This window comes from Talpa occidentalis, unplaced genomic scaffold, assembly GCF_014898055.3.
Source record: "Talpa occidentalis isolate TD23 unplaced genomic scaffold, MPIMG_talOcc4v2.1 talOcc4.16, whole genome shotgun sequence".
Classification (NCBI taxonomy): Eukaryota; Metazoa; Chordata; class Mammalia; order Eulipotyphla; family Talpidae; genus Talpa; species Talpa occidentalis.
The window spans coordinates 10,868,727-10,889,911 of record NW_023601653.1 but is presented as its reverse complement, the minus strand read 5'-3'; the positions used below and the strand labels follow the sequence as shown (position 1 = coordinate 10,889,911).

The 21,185-nt window shown below is 34.9% G+C and overlaps 1 protein-coding gene across 1 annotated transcript in view; it reads left to right on the top strand.

Moving 5' to 3' along the window:
• Positions 1–21,185, top strand: part of WASHC4 (WASH complex subunit 4) — a 43,001-nt gene that overhangs the window by 9,342 nt on the left and 12,474 nt on the right. Inside the window, exons 8-25 of the mRNA XM_037513723.2 lie at positions 17–59; positions 391–494; positions 987–1,107; positions 1,511–1,634; positions 1,736–1,863; positions 2,690–2,850; positions 3,726–3,852; positions 4,597–4,722; positions 5,337–5,444; positions 5,877–6,023; positions 6,139–6,218; positions 13,845–13,950; positions 14,524–14,640; positions 15,709–15,877; positions 16,137–16,291; positions 18,069–18,143; positions 18,376–18,480; positions 20,124–20,258. Of these exons, the coding sequence (XP_037369620.1) occupies positions 17–59; positions 391–494; positions 987–1,107; positions 1,511–1,634; positions 1,736–1,863; positions 2,690–2,850; positions 3,726–3,852; positions 4,597–4,722; positions 5,337–5,444; positions 5,877–6,023; positions 6,139–6,218; positions 13,845–13,950; positions 14,524–14,640; positions 15,709–15,877; positions 16,137–16,291; positions 18,069–18,143; positions 18,376–18,480; positions 20,124–20,258 (2,131 nt within the window). The remainder of the gene's footprint in view (positions 1–16; positions 60–390; positions 495–986; positions 1,108–1,510; positions 1,635–1,735; positions 1,864–2,689; positions 2,851–3,725; positions 3,853–4,596; positions 4,723–5,336; positions 5,445–5,876; positions 6,024–6,138; positions 6,219–13,844; positions 13,951–14,523; positions 14,641–15,708; positions 15,878–16,136; positions 16,292–18,068; positions 18,144–18,375; positions 18,481–20,123; positions 20,259–21,185) is intronic.

Here is a 21,185-nt window from a genome sequence, read left to right as displayed (position 1 = left end):
TATTATTTTATTACAGGATTGCACCCAAAATTATAGAGACAGCTGGAGTTCACTTTCAGGTAAAAGTGATTTAACTAGACATGCAAACTAAATTCATTATATTTCACTTTTGTATTATTGTATTATTTGTGTGATTGGGGATTAAAACAATTATAGCAAGATTCTTCAGAGATTTTTTTTTTTTTGCATTTGTTCTCTTCTGTGAAGGTGTTGTGAACCTATTTACGGCTAATCGTTCATTTGAAGATAACAGTTTCTTTTATTTTTACCATAATAAACTAATTTACCCACTGCTTTAATTAATTGGGTGATTTTTCCCAAATTTAACTTTAAAAATACACATAAACCTAATCTTTGATTAAATAATAATCATTAAATGTTTTTTGACAGACTATGTATGAGCACTTGGGAGAGCTGCTAACAGTTTTGCTTACCCTGGATGAAATTATTGATAATCATATCACATTGAAAGACCACTGGACTATGTATAAAAGGTGAGTTAATAAGAATATTTAAAATATTCTCTTGCTTTATGTTATTAATGTGTAAGGAAAAAGACCTGGAAGTCTATAATTAGAAGACTATCATGGGAACTCTTTTTAATGAGACAGTAACCATTCCTTAATTTTATGATTAAAGAATGATACTTGTGTAAAGCATCCTAATTCTTGAAGTGTAATAGGATGTTAATCTGATTACTTTAGAACTCATTTCTTTCCATGACAGATGTTTTTCCTGAGCTTGGTTTTATTTCATTGTATATACCCAAGATTTTTAAGGTCAAGGCGTTTTATTTTTTCAATTCATAAGCATAGACTTAATGTCTGGTATCTAAACAGCAGGTATCTGAATTTAAGATGATATAAAAATAGCATGATTAGAAAATTAAATATAAGGATTGTTTTTGTTTAAATTATAAAATGTGTAGAGCCATGCAAGAAATGTAAATAGTTTGTGATGCAAATTTAAGTCTTCTAATCTACAAGGTTACTGAAGTCTGTCCATCACAACCCTTCAAAATTTGGAATTCAGGAAGAAAAGCTAAAACCATTTGAAAAGTTCTTGTTGAAGCTAGAAGGGCAGTTACTTGATGGAATGATATTTCAGGTAAGAGAGCTATATCAGGCTCTGAACTAGAATAATATCGATCCAGCTCAAAATTATCGTAGGACACTTTTATAGTATGCTGTTGAATATGTTTTTAACTTACAACATTGTTAGTGTACTAAAATGTAATTATTTCAGTATCTAGTAGCAAACAAAATTAATAGTGTACTAATTGTATTTGGGGTGATGGTTTTTTTTTTAAGTTATTAAAGGATAAAACCATTCAAGGATTAATGCTACACATTTTCCATTCAAAGGGATTTAGAGATTAATGTAAAAATCTGAGCTTCAGTGTTAGTAAAATTAAAATGATGAATGTAGAAGTTTATCATGTACTTTATATTTAAATCTGCTCAGTAACTTATTGAGGTTCTAAATTTCTCCTTAAATGTTTTCTGTCTAGGCCTGTATTGAACAGCAGTTTGATTCTCTCAATGGAGGAGTATCTGTCTCAAAAAATAGCACTTTTGCTGAAGAATTTGCACATAGTATTCGCTCAATTTTTGCCAACGTGGAAGCCAAACTTGGTAATATAAAATGCATTTTGGGGTTTTGTTTATAAAATTTTCATTTTCTTGAAAGCAGAATTTTATGTTTTCCTTTTCTCTCATGTTACTGTTTTTTTAAGGAGAACCTTCTGAAATTGACCAGAGAGATAAGTACATTGGAATTTGTGGACTCTTTGTACTGCACTTTCAAATTTTTCGAACTGTTGATAAAAAGTTTTATAAGTCTTTATTGGACATTTGTAAGAAGGTAAGAACTTGGACCTTTTTTTTTTTAATTTGACTAGATAAAAAAGTTTTTGAGTAAAACTGGATATTTTATTCCTACTTGCAAAATTTTTATAATAATAATTACAAATGATTAATAATTTTAATAGTAATTCAAATATTTTGAATTAACTTACAATAATCACAAACATGGTATCATAATATTCATTTTTAAAATTCAAACATTCCAGAAATAAAATAACAGTAAATGAAAATATCCCTTAATTCCACATCATAAATACGTGTATACATGTATACACTTATGGATGTTCCCCAGTATTTTTCCTATACATTAGCTTTCTATTGCTCTTACTACTGTTCTTGCTTTTCTTCTTGGCACTCATTCTCATTATTGAAGTAGAAATTTTCTATATCTTTGCTATTTCCCTGATATAGTACCTAATTTTAAAATAGAAAATTTAGTTTATGTGTAGAGTCCAGTGATACATGACCAGGTAAACCCAGCTATCTTGGGTATTTATTTTTCTTTTTTTTCACTGATAAAGTTCATCAGGCTTCATATTTTTATTTACTTTTTGTATGTTTTATTGATCAGAACATTTGTGAGATTGTGTGTGTATGTGTTATTTAATATGTAGGCAGTATAAATTATGGTCATGTTCTACACCAGATATAGGAATATCTTAACTCTGTGCCACAGTAAAATAGTTTAACTCATTCTTCATGAGTTTTTATGGTTATTTTTTCTTTGAAATAAAGTATCTTCCAATGTGTATTGTAGCACTGTTAAACAGCTTATTTTTTAACCTGTATTTAATGATTTTCCTTGACTGTGTTTACCATTTTAGGTGCCAGCCATCACTCTAACTGCTAATATTATTTGGTTTCCTGATAATTTTTTGATTCAGAAAATACCGGCAGCTGCCAAACTTCTAGACAGAAAAAGTCTTCAAGCCATTAAAATACACAGAGATACTTTCCTACAGCAAAAAGCTCAATCACTTACCAAGTAGGTTTATAAATACCCATCGTGAAACTATTATTTTATGTTTTCAAGTCTTGTACTGATTCTAAATCTGGAAACCATTTTAATTATAAGATCAAATGTACTTATTTATTATTTGAGAAAAGGTTGGGCAAATGCTACAAGATTAATTTTCTAGGAGCATTTTTGTTGTGTTTTTGTTTGTTTTAAATGTTTTAGGCCTAATCTCAATATAAGATAAGCAATTTGTACTTTCTGGAGGTTTGTTTATATGTTTATATATACACATACATCTATATGCATACATATGCAATTTATCACATGCATCAATATTTTTTGACTAAATAAAATGAAATCTGCAGATGTCACTAGGTGACATTATCAACATTGTGTGTTCATGATTCAATGATGATTTTTGCAGGGGCTCATTAATTTGATGTACTTTATCTGAAGTAACATAGACACATATTTACAAGTCAAAAAATACTAAAAGGAAAAATAATTGTCTCCTGTCCACAGTACTTCAGTCCTGTTTCCGAAAAGAACACTTTTAACAGTTTCTTCCAATATTTACATCCTTATTTTTTGTTTAATACTTATTATGTAAATTTCCAAATATGCACAAACTAGAGAAACAGTAAAAAGAGCCCAGATGTTCCCATCACTTAGCCTTAATAGCTGAATTTACTCTGCGTTCTTATTTTGAGTAGGCTGCTACAATTACTTGTTGACCTCCCTGAAGATTTTAAGTTAAAGTGACATGGGATTTTGCCACTAATCCTTAACTGGTCACAGATGAAATGGCTGCTGTAAGGAAATATTTTATCTCAACCACTATGAAGAAATGAAAGTAAATATTCTTTCCTAGCCTAAGTAACCCCAATATTTTCCTTTGCTAGAGATGTACAGTCTTACTATGTCTTTGTGAGCTCATGGATGATGAAAATGGAATCTATTTTATCTAAAGAGCAGAGAATGGATAAATTTGCTGAAGACCTCACCAACAGATGTAATGTTTTTATACAGGTAGTTGCATCTTCTTTCTTAGACTATTTTGGAGGTCATTTCTTTGTTAATCCGATTTATAGAAATTATACTTGGAAAACACTGAGAAAGGATATGATGTATTTTTGTTTTTTTAAAATTGAAATTGGTTTGGTTATGCTGGGATCTAAGTGACTTACTAATTGATTTTTTTTCTCTAATATTTGCATTTAAAATTACAATTCCCTTCAAAGCATGATTTTTAAAACTATATTCTGTAAGAGGACATGGATGCAGATGGAAACAGATAGTCTAAGTAATAAGGAATTGACTTGGAACTGAGAAATACCTCTTTCTTAGTTTTCAATTCCTAGCCCCTTAGTATCCTGAACTCTTGTCTTAAGCTCTCTCAGATACATGTCTTTATCTTCTTGCTTGGCAGGTAAGAAAAGGATGAATAGAAGCCTCCTGACATCCAGATTATTTCTCAAAAAGTTTGTTTTTTTTTCAATGGAAAGATTCTTTAGCTGTAATTATACAGTATAATTTCAGCAGTACTGAACTTCTGGCATGTAATAGGTTAAATAAATTTTCAAGGGTTTCTTTGAAACCTAACTACCATGTATAATATTGTGTGAGGCAGAGTATTTGAAAGTCTCAAGAGCTAACTTTAAAATGAACTTTAGCAACACTGGTTATTGGCGAGTTAATTATTACATGGAGAATGAAATCTTGAAGAAATGAAACTTTCTGATTATAATCCATGTTTCTCTTTTTTTTTAATAGGGCTTCTTATATGCATATAGTATTAGTACCATTATTAAAACCACAATGAATCTCTACATGTCCATGCAAAAGCCAATGACCAAAACCTCAGTGAAAGCATTATGCAGGCTTGTTGAACTTCTCAAGGTAGGTTTTAGTTTGTTTTTCTTTGCTATTATGTTGAAAAAAGACCTGGGCTTCATTAAATTAGGTTGGTCTGGTAAGGTTTGATTTCTTGATTATATGAGAATAATAGCTAGGGGACGTATACTTTCAGTGGAATAAAGGACTAGCCATTAAAAAACATTTCTGGGGCTTCCCCGGTGGTGCAGTTGAACGCTAGGCTGTGAAGCTGCCCACAGCCTCTGCAGCGCTGGTTCTATCCCCAGCCGCTGGCAGGGGTCCTACGTGGCATGCAGACCTCTCCTGCCACACCCGCTGCTCCTCTCATCAGTGTACTTCACCAGTCTGCCTGCTCTGCTCCCTGCTCTGGCTCTGGTGAATTCTCTCACCCTCCCGTGCTTCTGACTGTACCCAGTGTTTATATAAATAAATAAATCTTTAAAAAAAAAAATTTCTGAGTAACTAAATGGCCAATATAGTTAAACTTTACTAAAGTAAAGCTTAGAATTAAGCTTTTGCTATTCCTTGTTTCTGCTTTTTAACTTTCCCAGTGCTTTGCTAGATCAGTGTTTGGTGTAATAGTCCATAATTTTACCTAAAAGTTTTCATTTTCACAAAGTTAATCTGATTCTTTTTAGGCAATAGAGCATATGTTCTATAGGAGAAGCATGGTTGTGGCTGATTCAGTGTCACATATAACACAGCACCTTCAACATCAGGCTCTTAATTCTATTTCTGTGGCCAAGGTATGAATGTTAATGTGTATTCAGCATAATTATCTTTTAGCTTCTTCTTCTGTTGTATGTTTTACTCCATTCCTTTAAATATAGGATTGTTGGTTATGTATCTACATGGTATTTTATGATCTTTACTTAGAGTGAAATTGTAGCATGTAATACATTAACAGACGTCTACATTAGAAAAATGACATTGCTTGCAGTTTTAAAGTAAGCATTGTTTTTAGAAACGATTTCCTTATTAATATGGCAGTTTTTAAGTATGTCTAATACAGTCACTGACAGTGCTGATAATATTACAGAAGTAAAGCACATAGCATCAAAACTCAACAGTGCCTTTAAATTGAATTGCAGAAAAGAGAACTGAAAAACTTTTCTTCTAAGTCTTGTTATTGCCTCAGAGATAAAGCTAATATTTCCTGTTTTTTCATTATCTTTAAGAAAAGAGTAATTTCTGACAAAAAGTATAGTGAACAGCGTCTTGATGTGCTCTCTGCTCTAGTTCTGGCTGAAAACACTCTGAATGGACCAAGCACAAAGCAGCGACGGCTTATTGTTTCTTTAGCACTAAGTGTGGGCACACAAATGGTGAGATGTTATTAATTACGGAATAAAAGTGAGATCTGAGATTTGACAGTTCTGTTGTTACTGACCCGGAAAATCTGTTCTCATTTTGACTGCCTGTTTTCACCCTTCCTGATAGAAAACATTTAAAGATGAAGAACTCTTTCCACTTCAAGTAGTCATGAAAAAGCTGGATCTAATCAGTGAGCTTAGAGAAAGGTAAGTGAGGGTATGTGCTATGCTCAAAAGATAGGGCTAATAGAAATATCAGTTTTCCTTTTAGCATAATGAGAATTATCACCCAGACAGACCAGTAGTTCTCTGTAATGCCTTGTGTGTAACCCAAATGAGACCATGATAGGGAGCCTATTCCTTTAGCTTTGCCTCTACAGTAGGGATGTAGTTTCCAGAAGAGCTCGTGTGAGAACCCATGATGTAGCTCTCAGAGCATCGGGCAGACCCTGATACTATTGTGATTGTTGTGATGAGTGTCTTTTGTGACATTTTAAAATCACTGCTTTATAACAAGGCTAATCTGTTTGTGAGAAGCTTACAATGCTCTGTTGCATAGTCTTAGATAGTTATTTTGAAACATGAATTTGAATTACATTGTTAGTACCCAGTCATTAAGATAAATTAGGTTTTAGAGGGCTTGTACATAGCTTCTTATGGCTTGTTTTCTTTTAACCGAGTATTAAATTTCTTGAGAGGTAAAGAGATTTTCTGAATTTTGATTCTCAGCTGAATTAGCTTACAAAACTTGTTTCCTTTTAATATTTGTATTTATAAATGGTTTGGTTCCAAAAAGCTGACATTTTTGTAGTTTTTAGTAGCATTTAATTTTCATTTTTGGAAGAAATACTGAGCCTTAAAATATGTGATTACATGATATTTAATGATAATTATGTTGCTCCATAAGCACTTGGTAAGATTTTAAACAGGTTAAGTGTAATGGGGGTTCTTTGGTCAAAATTCTTTAAAAGGTTCTGCTTTCAGTTTTGAGACAGGTAAAATAGTGCATATGATGCAAGGATTGTAAGTCTAGCCGTGTCAAATAATACTGAAGATATATATATTTTTAAATGCCTCTATTTAAAAAACAGGCTTGTTCAAGTCTGCTTAAAAACTGAAAGATGCAGATCTCTGACTGTGTCATGTTATTGGTATTCGGTATTTTATTATCTCTGTTCAGTTTGAAAAAATATTTATTTTGTGCCTTTTCTGTACTAATTTTGGGTTACGTGATCTAGAAAATGTGAAAGTAAGAGAGAACTTTTACCCTTTATTTTTTTTTTTTTCCAATAGTTATCAGCTTCTTTTTTTTTTTTTTTTTAATAAATTTTATTGTTATATTCCCCATACAATTGCAGCCCCCCCATTCTGACCCCAATCCCTCCCCTCCCACCCCCGCCCCCCTAAAAGTGTCTCTGGTTCATAGTTTTTTGTTGATTTTGATTTTCACTTTCTTATAGTTATTCATTTCCTGGTCCCTTATTTAAGTTTTCTAGATTCCTACTATGAGTGAGACCATCCGGTATTTTTCTTTTTCTTTTTGGCTTATTTCGCTGAGCATGATCCCTTCCAGCGCCATCCATGTTGCTGCAAATTGCATGTGTTTATCTTTTTTGAATGCTGAGTAATATTCCATGGTATATATGTACCACATCTTCTTGATCCAGTCATCTATTTTTGGGCATTTGGGTTGTTTCCAAAGCTTAGCTATTGTAAACAGTGCTGCTATAAACATAGGGGTGCAGGTGTTCTTTGGAATTGATGTTTCTGTGTCCTTTGGGTAAATACCTAGGAGTGGAATTGCTGGATCATATGGAAGTTCTATGTTTAGTAGGTCCAGAAATCTCCATACAGCTTTCCACAGTGGTTGGACCAGTTTGCACTCCCACCAACAGTGCAGAAGAGTTCCTTTTTCTCCACACCCTCGCCAACATTTGTTGTTGCTAGTTTTTTTAATATGTGCCATTCTCACTGGTGTGAGATGGTATCTCATGGTAGTTTTGATTTGCATTTCCCTGATGACAAGTGATGTTGAACATTTTTTCATATGCCTGTTGGCCATTTGCATTTCCTCTTCAGAGAAGTTTCTTTTAAGCTCTTCTGCCCATTTTTTGACTGGATTATTTTCTTTGTTGTTGTTGAGTCTCATCAGCTCTTTGCAGATTTTTGTGATCAGTCCTTTATCATTAGTGTTGGGTGCAAAAATGTTCTCCCAGTTGGTGGGGTTTCTCTTTGTTTTTGTTATTGTCTCTTTTGCTGTGCAAAAGCTCTTTAATTTGATGTAGTCCCAGCTGTTTATCTTTGCCTTCACTATCACTGCTTTGGGTGATGTGTCTGTAAAGATGTCTTTGATGTGCAAATCACGTAGTGTTTCGCCTATATTTCCTTCTATATATTTTATGGTTTCAGGTCTTATGTCTAGTTCTTTAATCCATTTTGAGTTGATTTTTGTGTATGGTGTGAGGTGGTGGTCAAGCTTCATTCTTTTGCATGTAGCGACCCAGTTTTCCCAGCACCATTATTGAACAAACTTTCTTTGCTCCAATGCATATTCTTTGCTCCTTTGTCAAAGATTAGTTGACCATAAATCTGTGGGTTTATTTCTGGATTTTCTATTCGATTCCATTGGTCTGTATGTCTGTTCTTGTTCCAATACCATGCAGTTTTGATGATTATGGCTTTGTAGTATAGTTTGAAGTCTGGGAGTCTGATGCCTCCATTCCCTTCTTTTTTTTTCAGGAGAGCTTTGGCTATTCGGGGTTTTTGGTGATTCCATATGAATTTCATCAATAATTGTTCTATTTCTTTGAAGAATGACATTGAAATTTTGATTGGAATAGCATTGAATCTGTATATTGCTTTTGGTAGGATGGCCATTTTAATAATGTTTATTCTTCCAATCCATGAGCAGGGATGTCTCTCCATTTCTTTGTGTCTTCTTCTATTTCTTTTAACAGTGTTTTATAGTTTTCTTTGTATAGGTCCTTACCTCTTTTGTTAGATTTATTCCAAATATTTGATTTTTTTTGTTTCAATAACAAAAGGGATGGTCTTTTTGATTTCTTCTTCTTCAGATTTATTGTTTGTGTATAGGAAGGCTACTGACTTTTGCGTGTTGATTTTGTATCCTGCCACTTTACTGAACTGATTGATGAGTTGAATTAGCTTTTCTGTGGAGTTTTTGGGGTTCTCTATGTATAATATCATATCGTCTGCAAATAGTGATAGTTTGACTTCTTCTTTTCCTATTTGGATTCCTTGGATGTCTTTCTCTTGTCTTATTGCCCTGGCTAGGACTTCCAGTATTATATTGAAAAGCAATGGTGAGAGTGGACATCCTTGTCTTGTTCCAGATCTTAATGGAATTGCTTTCAGCTTTTCACCATTGAGAATGATACTGGCTGTTGGCTTGTCATAGATGGCCTTTATGATGTTGAGGTATGTTCCTTGTATCCCCAGAATTTCAAGGGCTTTTATCATGAATGGGTGTTGCACTTTGTCGAAAGCTTCTCAGCATCTATTGATATTATCATATGGTTTTTATATTTCTTTTTGTTGATGTGTTGGATAACGTTGATTGATTTTCGGATGTTAAACCATCCTTGTGCCCCTGGAATGAATCCAACTTGGTCGTGGTGAATTATCTTATGGATACATTGTTGGATTCTGATAGCTAAAATTTTATTGAGGATTTTTGCATCAGTGTTCATTAGGGAGATTGGCCTGTAGTTTTCCTTTTTTGTGTTGTCCTTGTTCGGTTTTGGTATTAGTGTAATGTTGGCTTCATAAAACGTGTTTGGTATTGTCCCTTCCTTCTCAATTTTTTGGAAGAGTTTGTGAAGGATAGGCACTAATTCGTCTCTGAATGTTTGGTAGAATTCATTTGTAAATCCATCAGGTCCTGGGCTTTTGTTTTTGGGGAGGTTTTTTATTACCATTTCAATTTCGCTAATTGTAATTGGTCTGTTTAGGTGTTCTATTTCTTCTTTGTCTAGCTTTGGTGATTGTAGAGTTGTAGGAATTTGTCCATCTCCTCTAGATTGTTAAACTTGTTTCCATATAACTGTTCATAGTAGTTACTGATTATTCTTTTGATTTCTGCTGTGTCCGTTGTGATTTCTCCTCTTTCATTGATGATCCTGTTTATTTGTGCTTTCTCCCTTTTTTCCTTTGTGAGCCTGGCTAGGGGTTTGTCTATTTTATTGATTTTTTCAAAAAACCAGCTCTTGGTTTCATTGATCTTTTGGATTGTTTTTTTAGTTTCAATTTCATTTATTTCTGCTTTGGTTTTTATTATTTCTTTTCTTCTACTGGTTTTGGGGTTTTTTTTGTTCTTTTTCTAGATCTTTGAGCTTCGAGATGAGGTTGTTTCTTTGCGTTCTTTCTTGTTTCTTGATGTGAGCTTCTATTGCTATATATTTTCCTCTTATTACTGCTTTTGCTGCATCCCATACATTTAGGATATTAGTGTCCTCCTTGTCGTTCAATTCAAAAAATTTTTTAATTTCTTCTTTGATCTCCTCATTAGTCCAATGGTCTTCCAGTAGTGTGGTTTTTAATCTCCATGAGGTAGGAAAGTTCCTTGCCTTCTTTTTATGGTTTATTTCTAGTTTGATGCCTTCATGGTCAGAAAAGATGGTTGATATGATTTCAATCTTGGTGTATCTGTTGATGTTTGTCTTGTGCCCCAGTATGTGATCGATCCTGGAGAATGATCCGTGTGCGCTTGAGAAAAATGTGTACTCCGTTTTTTGGGGGTTTAGTGTTCTATAGATGTCTGTTAAGCCTAATTGCTCTAGGTCCTTATTTAGAGCTTTGGTTTCTTTACTTATTTTTTGTCTTGTTGATCTATCCATTGTTGATAGTGGTGTGTTGAAGTCTCCCACTACGTATGTGTTTCTCTGATGTCTGTTTTCAGAGAGGACAACAGTTGTCTGATATATTTTGGTGCTCCTTCGTTTGGTGAGTATATGTTAATGAGTGTTATTTCTTCTTGAAGTATTGTCCCTTGATCATAATGTAGTGACCATTGGGGTCTCTTTTTATCTTTTTGAGTTTGAAATCTGTTTTATCTGATATAAGTATAGCTGTTCCTGCTTTCTTTTTTGGTCCATTTGCTTGTAGGATTGTTTTCCATCCTTTAACTTTGAGCCTATTTTTATCTTTTGTAGCTAAATGTGTTTCCTGGAGACAACAAAAGGTTGGGTTTTGTTTCTTAATCCAGGCTGCCACTCTGTGTCTTTTTATTGAAGAGTTTAGTCCATTTACATTTAGAGTTAATATTGATATGTTAACATCTGTATTTGCCATTGTGTTTGTCTTTCCTTTGATTTTATTTATTTATTCTTTTAATAACTTTTTTTTTTTTTTTTGGCCTTCTTTCATTGTTATTCGTCCCTCTGAGGTTCTGGCTTTAGGACTCCTTGTAGTATTTTTTGGAGTGGGGGTTTAGTTGCAATGAAATTCCGGAGTTTCTGTTTGTCTGGGAAGGTCCATATTCTTTCTTCAAAGAGGAAGGAGAGCTTTGCGGGATAGAGTATTCTTGGTTGGCATCTGTTTTCTTGGAGTCTGTTGGCTATGTCCCTCCACTCTCTCCTTGCCCGTAGTGTTTCTTCGGAGAAGTCTGATGTCAGCCTGATTGGTTTTCCTTTGAATGTTATCTGTTTCTTCCCTCTTGCCAGCTTCATTATTTTTTCCTTGTCCTGGATTCTTGGGAGCTTTACTATTATGTGTCTTGCTGTATTTTTCTTTCGTCGTGGAAGTTTGGTGTTCTTCTTGCTTCTTGTATATCAATTTTCAGCTCCTTCTTCACATTTGGGAAGTTCTCTTCAATTATCTCTTTGAATATTTTCTCTGTTCCTACATCTCTCTCCTCTCCTTCTGGTATTCCTATAACTCTTATATTTCCTTTCCTCATGGAGTCAGATAGTTCCCGAAGTCTTTCTTCGTTCTTTTTCCTTCGTACTTCTCTTTCCTTTCTGTTTTGGTTCTTTTTATTTCTGTGTCTTCAAGATTACTTATTCGTTCTTCCATTTCATCTATTCTGCTTTCATTGCTTTTCCCAGAATTCTTTAGTTCTTCCATTAATTCTTTGATCTCCTGCATTTCTTTTACTTCCCTCTTTAGGGACTCAATTTCTTTCTTCTGACCATTGTTTTCCCTCTCTAGGGACTCAATTGCATTCTTCTGATCGTTGATTATTTTCCCTTATCATTGTTTTCCTTTATGACTTCTGTCAGTTTTTTAATCACGGCAATTTTAAATTCTCTTTCTGGAAGGCTCAGAAATTCTTCCAAGTTATTGTCTTTGCAATCTGGGGGCTGGCTTTCTTTTTGTGGTGTGCTTTTTCTCTGGAGAGTTGCTAGGTTGCGTGTGGTTCTTCTCCTCCCTACTGTCTGTTTTCTAATTTGCCGTATGCATTGGGACACTGTGTTGTTGGGACTGGCCGGCATCTTGGGTGGGCTTCTCTGTTCCCCTCTGGTTCTACCAGGAGTCATCTGTCAGTTTCAAGCAGCCTTTAATGGAGAAAGGTCCCTGTTCTAAAATGCCGATGTGGGGACACACTCCCCTGTGCACCTGGTCTGCCCCGGCGGTGGGTTCCTGCTCCCCTCTGGGCTTGGACTGCAGGCCAGAGGGGGTCTGGCGTGGGCGAACTTCCCCTGCTCACCTCTGGCTCCTGAGGAAGCCTTCTGCAGGTAGTCTTTACTGAAGAAATGTCCCTGTTCTAAAATGGTGATGTGGGACACACTCCCTGCGCGTCTGGTCTCAGGCACACTCTTCTGCGCGCCTGGTCTGCCCCGGCTGTGGGTGCTCGCTCTCCCTGTGGGCTCAGACTACTTGTTCGGAAGGAGCCAGGTGTGGGCTAACTCCCCAGCTGGCCACTAGCTCCTTCAGTAGCCTGTGCTGGGGTCAAGTCGCTAGGTGGCGCCAGAGATCTCTCCTAGAGCCCTTGGGGAGCTGATTTTCCACCCCGTGGGACAGGGAGCAGAGCGGGGATGGTAGGGTACACCTCAACGGCTTTGGGGTGCTGTGTCTGCCTTGTGCCCCACCGTCGTGGGAAACCCACGCCCCTAATTTCGTGCCCCGGGTCTCAGTTCCACAGCCCTCAGTTCCAGGACGCGGGCTGTAGCCCAGATCAGTGGCGCGGGAATGGCGCCTTTTGAATCCCGCTCCCCTGCCTGGGCGCCTTGTTCCTGCTCACTCAGGGAGGGCCTCCGCCGTCTCCCCGCAAGCCTAGGTCGCAGGCGCGGGGACCTGGGCAGCTGCGATCCGGTCTGGATCCGCGCCACTTTCCGCGCAAGCTTACCGGGCGGCCGGGGCTGTGTGCTGGGGCTGGTCTCCTCCTGGGGGCGGGCTCTCTTTAATGGCGCCTGGAGCTCACCTCCGCGGCGGATCCTGCAGGGTTCGCCTCAGCTCCCGTTCACGGGGTGTGGTGGCTGCAATAGTTCCTTTCCACTCACAGTCCCGCTTGCTGTGTCCGTTTTTCTTGTTGGCCGTTTTGGTTTGTTGTTTCCTCCTCTCTGCCGGGCGGAGAGTGCCGCCTCTGTGGGCGGGGGAGGGGAGCAGGGTTCTGCGCTTCCCTCCCTTCTCGTCCTCTTTTATGGCAACTTTCTTCTTCGGGCAGTTTGCTGGAGTCACCCGTTTATCTTCCGTGTCCCAGTTCTCACTGGGACCTGCCGCTTTTCCTCCCTATTAACTTTTTTTAATGGGAGATCTTACTCGCAGCGTCTCCTCGCCGCCATGTTGCCTTACCCTTTATATAATGTCATTCCTTTCATTATTTTTTCAGGCTACTTCAATTTTGGTACCACTAATTATTGCTTTGTGTTGCAGGATCCAAACACAATGTGACTGTTGTTTTTTATACTGGCATCGAGCTGTCTTCCCAATTTATTTAGATGATGTATATGAAAATGCTGTTGATGCAGCTAGACTACATGTAAGTAAAGAATAATACAGAGAATAAATTCATCATTTTTAAAGTCACTTTACCAACCGATCTAATTAGTTTTAAAGTAGATCATTTGATTTAAACAAACCATTTTTAAATTGACTGCTAATGCTGTTTTGTCCAGTGTTATGCTTATTCAATAGACATTTATATATTTTATAGCTACATTTTATATTAATACTCATCAATGAATTTTAATACCTTTAACTGTTCCTCTTATTCCTAATCATTCTCATTTCACTTAAATTATGTCTCAATAATCTGACATTGAGTTGTCAGCCAGTACATGTTACTCAGATCTTTCTATTTCTTTATGGAAATAAGTGTGTTTAAATGCTCAAGATAGAAAAGCATAAATGAATGTGATTTGTTGTGTGTGCATTTAAAGTGTATGCTTTAGAAAATAAACCTAACTCAGGAAAGTAAAATAGTTATGCGTAAAAAACCAGTTATGCTTCAGATTGAGGCTTTGTTTTTAAAGATAGATAATTAACCTTTGTAATATTATTTAGATCAGAATCTGCTTTTTCTGGATTCATGTACATTCTCATTTTCTTTCAGTACATGTTCAGTGCTTTACGTGACTGCGTGCCTGCTATGATGCATGCAAGGCATTTAGAATCTTACGAGATACTTCTGGATTGTTATGACAAGGAAATCATGGAAATTTTAAATGAGGTAATAACATATTTGAGATTGAAAAACTTAACATGTATTTGAAGAAAACATGTACTGCTTGGAAAAACTTTCTGGATTGAAGCAGACTTTCACTAAGTTAAAATTATATCACTATATCACAAAAATCAATATTTTTGTCACAAAGGGAACTTTGTAGTTAGAATATCACAATTGTGATAAATTGTTCTTTAATTCCTAATTTTTAGAATTTTTTTTTACTTTAGTAAACAGTGTATTTGTCTTTAAAGTTCTGTTTATTAGAAGCATGCAACTGTAAAATTGATTTGAATATTGAGTGCTGTTAATGGTGATACACTGAAGGCAACATACTTACTGATGTTTCATTTTGCCAAAATAGAGAAAACTATACATTTAAAAGACTTGTGTAACAGAAATAATATAGTATTTCCCTTCCTGGTTTAATAAAGTATGTATTTTATGCACTGATGTCTTTAAAAATTAAATTTCCACCTAGCAATATTTTTATTTAGAGGGAAGAACTAAAAATGGAATTACATCACAATATAAACCTATACAGGTTTGATAATATCATGAAAATTTTGCAGTTTCTTATATTAAACATTCTTATTTGAATATCAGGGACATGTCTGACCAGTATTTACAATTCTGTACTAACCCAGGAAAGATGATTAATTTTCTTGTCCTTATCTCCAATTTATGGTCACAGGACGCCTTTAAAATTTCCTCTTTCCTGGTACCTTTCCTCTTTTGTTGCTGGTTCCCATACATTTTATGCTGTATAATTGCTATTTGTGTTCCTTATAATAAAACCATCAGATGTAAGTTTTTTTATATTCTTTTCAAAGAAAGTAAAAGCTTAGAATTTATCTAGCAGCTCCCTGGTCAAAAAAAAAATCACTGATTTAAATGTAGAGCCAAATAATTTTGACTTTCTCAATAATAATATTTTACCATAAAGTATTTAGACTCTTAAGCCAGTTCCACTGATTATAAAACTCCAAACCTGAAAGCATAGGAATCTAGGGGAGCAATACAATTGGAATATCATTTTGAAAAATTAAGGTATCTAAATTCTTTTGTGAATAGCATTTGCTGGATAAGTTGTGCAAAGAAATAGAGAAGGATCTGCGACTGTCTGTGCATACACATTTAAAGCTGGATGACCGAAATCCTTTCAAAGTTGGCATGAAAGACCTGGCTCTCTTTTTCTCTCTGAATCCAATTCGGTTTTTCAATCGTTTCATTGACATTCGCGGTGAGTGTTCTGCTTTCCTTCTTAGAGTTATTGTCTATCTTTGCCCTAACTATTCAAGAACTAATAAACCAAAATTTTGAGGGTATCTTTTTTTGTGTTAATCCAATTTGTTCTTTAATTCCTTATTATATTTTTTATTTTCCTAACTTCTAGAAGGAAGAGATTTAATGTTCAAAGATAAGTTGATTCTTTTTAGGTTTAATTCCTGTTCTCTTTCTGCTCTTTTATGAAGCAAAACTTTTTTGGAAATTTTTTGTAGCTTATGTGACTCACTACCTGGACAAGACTTTCTACAATCTGACAACAGTTGCTCTTCATGACTGGGCCACTTACAGTGAGATGAGAAATTTAGCTACTCAGCGCTATGGATTGGTCATGACAGAGGCACATCTTCCTAGCCAGACTTTGGAACAGGTATTGTATAAGGAGTTTTGAACATACTCAGATTGTAGCATGATCACAGTATTTCCTTAAGAAATCTAAATCTATTTCCTTAAGAAATCTTTTAGATACTTAGAACGTATTTATTTTTTAAGAAAATAGTTACTATCTGAAACCTCTTACTTGACAAGACTGAAAAATTAGAGGGTGTCATTTGCCTTAGAGATAATTACAAGAGATTTCCTGTTCACAGTTAGCTTTGTTAAGCATGTGAAACATACATAGATTTAGAGACAGCTTTTCAGAAACATACTGGCCTAGTGAGGTGACTTCTGAAATTGAAAAAAGTATAGTCAAGGACACAGCTAAGGATTTTAAACCTAAATATAAAATATAAACTTTGATACTTTAGGAAAAATATTTAACTTTATGATTATAAATGTATTTGCTCTTAAAATGATGAGTGCAGGGGCCTCCCCAGTGGTGCAGCAGTTGAGCGCTAAGTTGCGAAGCTGCCTGCAGCCTCTGCAGCACCGCTTCGAACCCCAGCCACAGGGCGAGGGTCCCACATGGCGCGCAGACCTCTCCTGCTGCCCGCTGCTCCCCTCAGCAGAGTATTTCATCAGTCTGCCTGCTCTGCTCTCCCCCCTGGCTCTGGTGAATTCTCTCACCCTCCCATGCTTCTGACTGTACCCAGTGCTTATATAAATAAATAAATACATCTTTAAAAAAAAAAAAAGATGAGTGCAAAGAAGCATTTATCTTCACTAGGTCAGTGAACTAATTTGTAATATGGCAGCATCTCTCAAGTGCAGTGCTTTGTGTTTTTAGTTAATTGCAAGTCTAAGATAATTCATATATTTACAAAAATACATTCAATTCTAAAATTTGCAGATCACAATTTTTTGTTATCATGCTGCTCAGAGAAATTGTATCAGTTCGTACACAATTCCATCCATTCACTTATACATTTAATATTTACCAAAAAATGCTAGGCCCTGAACTAGGGATTCAAAAATAAATAGAAATAGTCCCAGCCCATGTACTTATAGCCTAGTGGGGAAAAAAATGAGTAAACAAACTTTTATTATAAAATATGAGAAAAGTTATAAGAACTTGAAAGGGGTGTTGTGCTGCTACTGTGAGCCGTAAAAAAGCTGAAGCGGCAGCTCATGCAGCACAGTTAGCTGCTTGGGTGCACCTGAAGAATGCAGGAGAGGACATTGTCCATTAAAGGTAGTATCGTGTAGTTAAAAGAAGCATCAATATTTACAATTAGATTTTCTAAAATCCCTGGGTTCTGCCTCTTCCTAGCTATTTGACCTTGGAGAACTCCCTTAGCTTCATTTTCTTCACCTGTGGAATTTAGAAGAATAATACCTCATTTTGTGAGATAACATATAAAGAACCTTGCACAGTGCCTCAAAAATAGTATGTATTTTATGAATATCACAACATACCCTGTCTTTTAAAATCTGGTCGTTAGTTTACCTTGGGAAGACTGATGTTCTCAAGGATGTTGGGGAAATGATTGTGAGTCATGAAGCTTTGAATATTCAAACTTAACTGTCCCTGTCTTCTACACAAAAGGGATAAGACAACATAAGCCAGGTTTCCACAAGGAGATAGCCCTGATTGTACACTAGAAGGTGTTTTTAATGCTTTTAACCTTTGGGCATATGTTTATCTAGTTATTCCTTAAAATAATTTAAAACTACTGGGGCACTTAACATGTAAGTCACTATATTGACACAAGTCTTAGTAATTATCTTAAAATAAAAATAGAACTTCTGTATGGATTGTCTTATAGGGCCTGGATGTTTTGGAAATTATGAGAAACATTCATATATTTGTGTCTCGATATCTCTATAATCTCAACAATCAGGTGAGAAATGTCTTTTTTAATTTGAATGGGTGTATAGTGGGAAGTATGGGGGCAAAGAATTGATTTTCAAGAGTGAAAATTATGATAATTAGAAATTATCTTATTATCCTTTGCTTTGATTGTATTCCTTTGCTTTCCGGTGAAATAAATTTAAATAACAGCCCACTTTGGGTAACAGCCCACTGTTTGCCATGTATTATGTTGTTTTTTAGCATAAGTTTTTTATTTGCAGATTTTTATTGAACGAACAAGCAATAACAAACATTTGAATACTATTAACATTAGGCATATTGCTAATTCAATTCGAACACATGGCACAGGAATCATGAATACAACGGTAAGAACCTTTCTTGGGAGTTGGGGGGGTAATAGACCCCTGTTTAATTTGGTTATTTGGAAAGCTGGTATATAGACTATTCTGATAAAACTATACTACTATCTGTTTATATTATACCTGAATTTCCATTTTCTGCTTGGTGTAATTAAACTTTGAAACCGAAATTGTGTTGGAAGTGATGGAAACTCTGATACAAAATGCACTTTAGAATATCTTACTGTCTTAGCATCTCATCTATATAACATTGGTGATTTGAGGACAGTAATGCATGTGTTAACTTGATATTCTCTGAAAGTTGCTTTTGAAAACAAATCATTGATAGTTTATTTAGCACCAGTCATTCTCTTGGGGATTATTAATTATTTACTAACTATATAAACAGCTAAAAATATTTACTAAAAATAATTTAAATTTTAGAAATGGGTATTCTACCATGAAGGAATCACGTGAACTTGTATGCTATTTTTTCCTTCTCTGTACAAAACAGAAATCTTTGAATTTATCTAGTTTTTAGCACACACTTAATTTCTTCTTGAAGGAAGAGTAGGAATGTTTAAATAGTGAAATACCATGAATCATAATTGTGGATAAAGGAATAGGGAGAAGTTAGAGCACACAGTGGGGAGCCATTGAAATATTTAGGCTGATGTGTGAAGTGATAGGAGTTCTCTTTTAGTGGTTACCAGTAGAGAAAAGAGACATAGAGCAGGAGTCATCCATGGAGAAATCATGACTCGACCTTTCAGGAGAAATAAGCTCTTTTTTGCCTCATATGTAATTCATTCACCTACAGATAGAATTATGAGTGTTTATGTGTCTCTGGCACTGTGCTCATAACTAAGGTGAGAAAAACAGACATTTGCTGCTTTTGCCAACACTACACTTGAGGGTGGTGGAGATGCAAATTAGTACGGGGCTTCCTTTAGTAGGTCAGAATTAATTTTATTCTTTTGACTTTAATCTCAGCTCAAATCTCACTTTCTCAGGGTTTTCTGAGTCTAGGTCAGAACCTTTTAGTACTCATTCTGAAAGTATCCAAACTTCTCACTCTAGACATTATTGCAGTTGAAAGTTAATAACTTATATAACAAAATTTTTAAAATATCACTCCTGCTAGAAATTTTTAAAAAATATCACTCCTGACAGACAAGGGCCATTTTTGTTGTAAGAACAGACACATTTCCTTGAACAAAATACTTATGGGATAATAATTAAATGTTTGTTATCTTCCTTCTGGAAAGTTCAAAGAGCACAATGGTTACTAGTTAAGTATCATTCTAGTCATGTAGATTAGTAATAAGTAATTTTATAGATGGAGGAATATAAACATCTGTGATATTTTACTTTAAAAGTAGGGTTTTGAATCTGGTTTTATGATTCTCACTATAGTTCTTAGTCCTTTTATTTTTAGCCTTCTAATTTTTTTTTTTCCCTCTTATAGTAAAAATATTTAAGGGGAGCTTATAGAAAGTTCTGTAAACTTATACAATAATTGATTGATGTATTTCAGGTCTAAAATGAATTAGACTTTATAAAGATTAGACTTTATCTAATATGAATTAAGACATTGATAATTGTTATTCAGTGGTAACTTTGGTTTGAAATAATTTTTGTACTGACTTTTTAAAATTTTAATTTTGTAGGTTAATTTTACCTACCAGTTTTTGAAAAAGAAGTTCTATATATTCAGCCAATTTATGTATGATGAACATATCAAATCCAGATTGATTAAAGATATTCGGTTTTTCAGGGAAATCAAGGATCAAAATGATCATAAGGTATTTCACATATATTTGTTTTAAGATAGTTTCTTTCTACTGTTGAGTATATGTTTATAGATGATATACTATTTCTGTAATTAAATAATATATCACAAATGATTATATAAAATCATTTAGATTTCTGTTGTGGTTTTAGTTTTATTAATTTACATTTAGTGTCTTCCTAGATCCAACCTTCAGATCTTCCTTATTTTCCTTTACAATTTCAAACTCTGCATTTCTTACGGGCAAAGGTGTAAGGGAAAATTAAATAATTTTTAATGTAGCCTGATGTTATTTTTCTTTATTTTAAAATAATACATGTTCATTTTGAATATTTCAGTAGTAGAGAGTGCATAAAACTAAATGTCCTCTCTGTTTTCTCTTTCCTCCCAATTCCATTTTCTGGAAGCAGTTGATGTTAACAATCTAATCTAATGCTTTTCAGATGTCTGTGATAAACATATTTATACATAAATGTATTGCTTCTTTTCCTACAAAAATGGAGTGATACCATACATCCTGTTTTGTTAATATGCTTACCAGGTATCAGTACATATAACTGTTCCTCATTCTTTTTAAGAGTTTATAGTAAAGATGCATACTATAATTTATTTAACTCTTACTGATAGCTGTTTAGAATGTTTTTATTTTTCACTGTTACAAAAAGTGCTATAGGTAATATCTTGACACATTTACATCTCTATTTGGAGACTTCTGAAAGACAGATTCCTTGAAGATAAATTTCTAGGGCAAAGAATATGATGTATATATTGCCAAGCACTCCAAAAATACTGCGTTAATTGACATTACCACCAATAATTTTTAAGAATGCTGATTTTTCTTCACCCTCTGACCTGAATTTATCCATAGTGAAGCAAAGAGTTGTAAGTGGTAACAATAGAGAGGCATGAGAATGTGGATGAAGGCTTAGATGGATCTTAC